Genomic DNA, 8,094 nt, shown 5'->3' with positions numbered 1-8,094 from the left:
TTAGGAATTAACGACTGACCGACATCGATTTTCAAGGTGGGAGGACACATGACGTCAATCTAACGGTTCATCATCAAAGTTCATTTATGGACATTCATTTGACGAGTTTTCTTAGCTGCACGAATCGAGGCGTGAGCAATGCATGTTGTCAATCATAGGGTCTTGAGATTCTTGAAATGGTAGATCTTCGTTTGATCTAACTCCACAAATATGTAGATTTAGAGTACAACATTTTAATATTATTTTAACTAGCAAAACGTCGACTTATATTGACAGGAGGTCACCCGAAAAAGCAAATTACAAAGATTGGCTAACTATAGGGGTTGACTATGTGTAGCCTAAACTTAAAATAAATTTAGATAGAGTAAAACATTTAAATGTATACACCATTGGATTTTTTAGTTCTAACAAATGAGAAAGAAGATAATGTAACAATACTAGTGTACTACTCCATGTACGCCATAGATCCAATATATGAATAAGATGCATTCCGAATATACCTTGAATGTTTTCAAGTTTTTTGCTTTTCAATAAGAAATCCTATCTTAACTTGGACTTTTGAATGCAAAAATTAGTGAGTTAAAGATGAAAGAGTTAAAGAAGAATTGCTAGAAGATTTTCTTTTATGTCAATGCATCAGCCTTACCATCCTTGAGCATTACATTTCACCCCATTTGTCTTGCACTCAAGTGCACATATAATATAAATACTCAAGGAAGAAATTGAGCGACATTGGTTGCATATGTCAACCCTAGTACAGGTTTAATTTGTCCTTTGTGATAACGAAACACATAACCACCAATTATAGAGCCAAATCAATTCATTTAGGCTCACATTTCTTGTAATACCTAAACTCTATTTCAATGTTGATTTTCTACGATGTGAGTGTCCAACAACGTATAAAGAATTGTGCTCTTTCTCATCAAATGTCTGACCTAAAATTTTCATTACAAGTATTGAAAAGGAGAATGCTTTAAGCAAGAAGACTCTTAGCCTTTACACAAGCATGCACAGACATACATTTTGTTACACTGACAAATATATACCAATACTTATAAAGGATGGCATTGATAAACCTCTTTACCTCTTTGGTTGAGATGAAAGTACCTATACATTCATGTGCATGAACACACACATATATCTCTCTCTCCAGACTCACCCACACACAACACACACTGTCGTTTGTATAGGTCACTTAGAGCTGTGCACATCTACAGGTGAGCACGCCTACACACATGTAGGATATGGAAATGGAGCAGTATTACCATGCCACCATGGCCTAATTAGTCTAGTTGGATCCTACCCACAAAATTTGCGTCCAAGCTGCCTATGTACAAATTGTTTCCATCTTGCAGTGCTGTAGTTACCATGGTCAATGTCTTGCCTTCCGGATCTTCATACCGCAACACACCCTTGCCATCAGTTGTCACCTTCATTACTGCGGCCTTTTTGTGTACTGGATTGAGTCTGTTCACGATGTAAGGACATCCTGCAGCTAGTCGCTTCAAAAGCGGAGATCTGTGAAATATGTCTATGACAGGAGATCGGAGCTGCAAGTTTTGGCAACCATTTGGGATCATTGGTGGATGCATCGTCAGTCACGGGTATATTTGAATAGATGCGATTTCTTGTTACTTACCGAGAGCAGAGCTATCCAAAATGTTCCGTCCTCATTCCTATGGATGTTGTCTGGACCTCCTGGCAAACGATCGACGAAGATTTCTGTAGTGCCCTTGCTCTCCCCTTCAAGCCAATATTTTAGACACCTAAATCTGGTTCAACTTGGAAATTACAATGCAGTGAGCATATGACATATTCAAAGCGCTCGTAACTGTTTACAAAACTGACGTTTAATGTTTGATGAATTATTTGAAACTTTGCAAACATTAAACGTCAGTCTTCCCTGTGCTCGGACATGTGTATGTACGCGGGATAGACCACCCACGTGTAGACGTGGCACTCGAGTGGCAGCTTCCTTTTCTTTTCAACATCCCAAAGATTTTCAATGGGTTTGTGAGCACAATATTTTTAAAAGAAAGTAAATTGGTTTCCTCTATCTTAGACACCTATATGCCACAATACTTTATTACAATATTTTTAAAAGAAAATAAATCGGTTTCGTCTATACCTTAGACACCAGATATGCCACAACACATTAGTCATGACAATTAGTATTTTAATATCTTCATGCACCTAAAAGCATCAGATCCTTCCATAAAGATTGACCAAGGCTGAATGCATCTACATCCATTTCTAATCTTGAAGGACAAAACATGGGTTTTGTAAGAAATATAACTGGTTTTGTAAGAAATATAACTACATTCAAGGATGATTCATTGAGGATTCACGTTTTCAACATGCATAATGTGACTTCATATCTAGTGTTAATAATGATTTGCATTTTGAATCTGCATAATATGACTTCATACCTTAATCCAATTCTATAGTGTTACTACCATCATTCAAGATTAACCCCCAATTCAATCTTCTGTCTCACAAATAGTAGAGTTTTCTAGCCCGTCACCATGAGATTCTTGCTTATTAGGTTCTATATCCAAAATGCATGCGTTTAAATCAGTTTGAGTTTGATTATTGTACCATTGAGGGCCCAAACACACAATGGTATTTGTGCCTAGTGATTTATAATTGGTCTAGAAGGGGATGAGCCCAAATGACAAAGAATAAGTAGCTTGACCCAAGAAAGTCCTCTTGGGGAAGTACGTCTTTGGCAACCAGGGTAGGCAAAATAGGGACACTAATAACTCCTTTGCTATTAGAGTTTCCCTAATAGTGTTCTTCACAGTAATCCCCTCTGGAAAAAATTTCCCTAATTGCCCATAGCAAGTCTCGTTAGCAAAAAATATTCCCAGCTACCCATAGTAGTCTCCTCCCTACAATCCCGAGCTGTCATTGACTCTCTCTATATGCCTTAGTCTAGGTCTTGATTAAAGGTGCAACAATAGCCTAATTCAAAGCAGCAATTATAGGCTAGGTAATCAATAGGTTAGCTCCTTATTTGAGCAGCCAAATAATATTTTGCAACTCACTAAGGAGCTCCTAAGGAGGCACCAATGCATAAGAGACGGAGTCAATCTTGCACCTAGAATTTCAGTTGCTTAGTGACTCTAACACCATCATGGAAAATCTCTAGAGGCTCATGTGATAGAGGAGAACTTCATAAGAAGCAAGGGAATAAGACTTTAACCAATCACGAAAGGCAACTAGCAAGCTTAAATCTTTAGAGAGTAATCTCTTTGGCTAGCCAGTCATACTCCTAGGTATAGAGGTAAGGTCAAAGAAGAATCTTTGAAAGATGATAAAATAGAAGATGAGCTATACTACTATCATGATTGGCTCAACAAAGTGGAATATGATTTGTCATCATAGAAAAAGCACTAGAATATCAAACTCTCATATTGCAAAAAGAAGTAGAGCAATGTGAGGCAACATTGCATCAATCTCTTGGATAGAGTTGAGATATAGAGAATTTAATAATTCATCTTCAAATGCAAGTATGACAGGTAGGAAACTATGACTATGGTTTGATCAAAAAGAAAAGAGTAGCCACTAGATATTGAACTCAATTAGTAAGAGGCCTCAAAACTAGATCTCTAAGGACCCATCTTGTTTCAGGTATCACTAAGCATGATGATTTTGGAAGCAACTTTGACAAAATTTGAGAAAAAGGAAAAGACACACTCTTAGATAGATGGCCTCCAACAAGAGTTTCATAAGACCTATTGTGTAGCTTCACAAATGGAGATGTAGCTCAAAGAGGATATTGAAATGCTAAGTGATCTATTGGTAGACAAAGTAGTGATTAGAATATTAAGTACATATGAGAAATCTAGTGGGTCAAGCTTGCATTTGATCATCAAAGCACAAATTCAATAAGATCCTCACCATGGGGATATCTTTAAGTGACTCACTTATCATGTTATCTAAATCACATTGTACATAGGCCATTTCAACTTAGAGAAGAAGGTAATAGCGAATGAGAACCATGTTCAATCAATTTTTTAAAATGCTTTGATGATAGGACATTTGCATCAAAGCAAAGCTCTATGTGAATCGAGTATTTGGGGACCATAGGAAGATAAGTTCTATCTTGAACCTCCATGGAAATGTTCACTTTTTGTGCCAAGGAAAGGTGGTCACCCATCCATTTCTTCAAACATATCCTTGTTGCATATACCAATGCATGGAGCGACAGTTGCAATTCAAACAAGCGAGACTACCAAGAAGATTTGGCAGAGCTTTTGCAAGACCAAGTGGACCCTAAGACCTATGGTCAAGTGAGAAAAAGACACACTTGAAGGATTGAATAAAATTCTTAGATGATATCTAAGAACTAGGCCTTGTTAGTGTGCAATATAATATGGCAATAGGGAGAATAAGATAGGAAATTACAACTACTAAAGAGAATATCTCATCTTCTTTTGTCCACATTCAAAGATACACTCTCTTGATCTTCTTATTTAATATAAAAGAATCTTGCAAGGACATGGTAATTGCCTTATTAATTTTGCCTTTTTCTTTTTCAATTCACATTGAAGACTCAAAAAAAATAAGCCTTCGGTGGAAAAATAATAACTATGGCCTATATTTGCAAGGCTATCTTGTTACATGGATGCTTTCATCTAGGATGTTAGAAATATAATTTCTTGATTTATGTCATTATATGAGCTTAAAAATATAAGAAGGATGTAAGGCAGGAAGTATTTAGGTTCCATTGTAGGTCAATTGGTTGGGTACTTTCGTGAATGGGTCTACCTGCCACCTCAACTCTCATGAAACTCAGTTTGTATGCAAGTGATGGGTCCATCCCGATCCCCAACATGGATGATTAAGCAATTTTGATAAGCAATGGAAGAGCACAGCGAGTAGCCTATTGGTGCTCTTATTGACCTTTCATATAGAGGGATGCTTTCAATTGTTGTTTTGAGCATATAAGCACTTCATACCATGCCCCATGTTTTTCAAAAACCAATTGTAAAGCGAACCTCAACATATACAAGGTGCACACAAAAAATAGATATTACACTATTGTAGCCATAATTTTTGCACTTGTGCTAGTGCTTTGTTCTATGATGAGATGTAGCTTACTGTAGACACATGAGAGCTATCGTTCTTCTTTTGCATTTGAAATGCCTATGCTCTTCAAAATCTTGATTTTCATTTGAAATGCCTATGCTTTTCAAAATCTTGCCTACTTAACTGTTCTTCCTCTCCTCATGTAGTACTAAGTGAAAGGCATACCATGGATCTCCCATGGATCAAATAATAATATAATAATTTACTATTTCATGTAATGGTTACACATTCAAATGCTCCTTGGAGTCTCTTTGTTTGTAGCCTCAAACTCTAATGTGTCTTATGTAACTTGTTTATTGGACTCATGTTACATTCCATAGCCATCAAGAATACCATAGCCAATCAAAGATGTTTCATCGCATAGACTATGTAGCACACAATGTCTTCAACCTTGTTTACCCACATTCAATTTAATATTTTCTAATCACTTTCAAACAAACAAAGTAGAATAAAAATTGTGCTTGGCTTGCTACATTGATAACCATTCCCCTTGCATCTGTTAAAGAGCGATCGTCATAAGCAAAAAGATCACAAAAGTAGTTATTTCCAACCATGAATGTGGATACACTTCTAAAAAATTATGCTACAGCCTCACATGTGTGAACTTCAAACCAAATATGGAAACGCTACTCTCTCCCTAGCCTGAATGTAGATGGTTGAATAAGACGTTGCATTGTGTAATTTAACTCTAATCAATTTTAAGACAAACATACAATATAAAAAAGGTTTAGATCTCGAGTTGCATGTCCAGAAATGGTGCCCTCTTCCTCATTAGAGAGGGTCATGAACACGATCTTTGAATGAGTTCATTCTTAGCAAGTTGTGCATCTTGATCCTTTTTCAAATTTCTTATTTGTAGTGTCTATCTTGATAGTTATAATACTTTGCACAAAGTCAGATCTATCCTATATTCAAATTCAAAATTTTTAGTTAACATGTACCAGGGAACACATTTTTCTCAATCCTATTTCTTTAGTATCATATTTTGTCTTGCTAGGATTAGTTTCCACCACTAGTGGCATCGTTTACTTGATATGTTTATCAATCTAAAGGTTAGAGATAATTTTTTTATACCTCCCTTCTAAGATTGTCCAACTTAAAGAGCTACGCTAATATGTTTTGTCAAATGACTAGGTATAGAGTTATGCTAATATAATCTCCCAAATGACTACGCTAGTATGGTATGAACCAACATACCATAGTTGTCATGGAAATTCGCGAGAAAAACACTCAAAGCATGAAGAATAGTGAAAGCAAATACACGTGAAACAAGTGAAACGTACTATCTTGAAAGGAACGAAGATAAGCTTACTTCCAGGTCTCGCACACTACAAGGTAGTCCTCGTCTTCCGACAGTTCCACGCCATTCGCAAACGCCAAACCGTTTAGCTCTACACTTGCTCTGCCAGTTGACGGATCGTATTTCACAAGACGCCCATGAGTCCGTGCCTCCAAAACATCCAGAAACCATGATTCATAGCCAAACTTCGTGCTAGCGTCCGTAAAGTAGATAAGGCCTTCCTTTGTCACAACAAGCTCATCAGTCAACCTGCACACATTCACTCAAATGTTCAACCTTACCTACCTTTCAGCCTTAGTTGCCCTCCCGCATTACCTACTGTTCAGCCTTAGTCGTAAATTTTTGAAGATCATGTTTAACTTATTTAACGCAGAATAACGCAGACAATACAAGAGCAGATTACATATAATTGATGCCCTCGGCCTCCGTTGATAGAACTGAAACCTTCCCGTCCGTGATATTCAACAAGCCCTGCAGGCAGTGAAAGAGCTGAGGGTTTTAGAGGAAAGACAACGCGATGAATCTAATTATTACAAGAAGAGCCACTTCACCATAGTTGGCTCGGCAGCAAGAATTTCCCCTTGTAAGCCGATCCTCAATCCCAGCGGACGTCCGCCAATGTACATCCAGCTTTCCCACGATCCATTCGGCCACATTCGTTTCACCCACCCATCATGGGTAGCCGTATACACTTTCCCGTCTCGGTCCACGGCTATGTCCTCTGGACCACTGAGCATACCCTCCCCAAGCTTCTCAACCGTCTGACGAATCGGAACACAGAGACACAGCTACTTTACTCAGAATCAACAAATACATCACAGGAAATAATTAAAAGCATGCACGCACAGTGATGGTAACGATGACTCTAGTACTGGAAGCACCCACGAAGGGCATCATACCATGAGGCAGCGAGTTGCGCAATAAAGAATTTCTCAAGAGTACCTGGAGGAGCTTGTTGGGCGCAGAAGTATGAACGGGAGGGAAGAGCTCAAGGGGGGCGGGATCGATAGGGGAGTGCATGAGAATAATCTGGATGACAAAAGATGTAAGAACAACAAGCAGGATGGGCAGGATGAGAGCGAAGGCGGAACTCATGGCTTGTGGCCTCCGAAGTAACAGGGTAAAGTCTGAGCGAGCAACTGTGATGACTAGTATCGAAGACTGTCTTGCCAGGGCTCGTCGTTGTCACGTCACGATTTTTGCTAATTCGTCTTCTAGGACAATGAGAAATTGAGAATTCTCCTTGTTGACAACAAAGTTACAACACCATTGGTTCACCAATCATAAACCATTTCGAGCTCATCACACGGTCATGAGGCCACTCTTCATGAGTCACACAAGTCACCCCTCTAGACGAGTCTAGAGCTCATGATGGGCCCAGTCCCCCATGAGGAATCCCATCTGCTCGATCGGAAGCATTTCATAGTCAGAATGTGAGTTGTCATTGGCTTTGTAATCTATGCTCCTCAAAGGTAGGCTGGGTTGTGCTTCTTAGGAAGGTAAAACTTTGCTCTAGTTCTCCTCTTCCTCTAATTACTAGTAAAGTGTTTCTCCCCCATATGGATTCCTTAGGAAGAGTGATAGACAACTTGGTAATTGGCTAGAATTAACCCCCATGTCAATGGAAGATTTTGAAACCCATTGATGATGAAGAATAACTTGCACCCAACGGTCATTTAACAAAATGAGCTCTAGACTCA

The 8,094-nt window shown here is 38.5% G+C and overlaps 1 protein-coding gene across 1 annotated transcript; it reads right to left on the bottom strand.

Annotated features, from left to right (window-relative positions):
* Positions 1 to 1,096: 1,096 nt before the first annotated feature.
* LOC147890987 (protein STRICTOSIDINE SYNTHASE-LIKE 5-like) lies at positions 1,097 to 7,580 on the bottom strand. The gene is made up of 6 exons (XM_087390006.1): positions 7,337 to 7,580; positions 6,946 to 7,155; positions 6,798 to 6,865; positions 6,407 to 6,643; positions 1,640 to 1,772; positions 1,097 to 1,550 (listed from the first exon to the last, which is right to left on the bottom strand). The coding sequence occupies exons 1-6, from the start codon at positions 7,487 to 7,489 to the stop codon at positions 1,284 to 1,286; spliced, it is 1,068 nt and encodes a 355-aa protein (XP_087246132.1). The 5' UTR covers positions 7,490 to 7,580; the 3' UTR covers positions 1,097 to 1,283.
* Between the last annotated feature and the right edge of the window lie 514 nt (positions 7,581 to 8,094).

This window comes from Dipteris shenzhenensis, chromosome 18, assembly GCF_047967505.1.
Source record: "Dipteris shenzhenensis isolate YYH24624 ecotype China chromosome 18, Dip_SZ_1.0, whole genome shotgun sequence".
NCBI classification, from domain to species: domain Eukaryota; kingdom Viridiplantae; phylum Streptophyta; class Polypodiopsida; order Gleicheniales; family Dipteridaceae; genus Dipteris; species Dipteris shenzhenensis.
Note: the sequence above shows the minus strand (reverse complement) of the source record. Positions and strands in the feature narration are given on the sequence as shown.

Bases quoted from the DNA above. Each gene is read 5' to 3' on its own strand.
- LOC147890987 (XM_087390006.1), bottom strand. From the start codon at position 7,489: ATGAGTTCCGCCTTCGCTCTCATCCTGCCCATCCTGCTTGTTGTTCTT. The intron at 7,156-7,336 runs GTACTCTTGAGA...CCGATTCGTCAG, and splicing joins CGCCCAACAAGCTCCTCCAG to ACGGTTGAGAAGCTTGGGGA. The intron at 1,773-6,406 runs GTAAGCTTATCT...AAGTTGAACCAG, and splicing joins GTAGTGTGCGAGACCTGGAA to ATTTAGGTGTCTAAAATATT.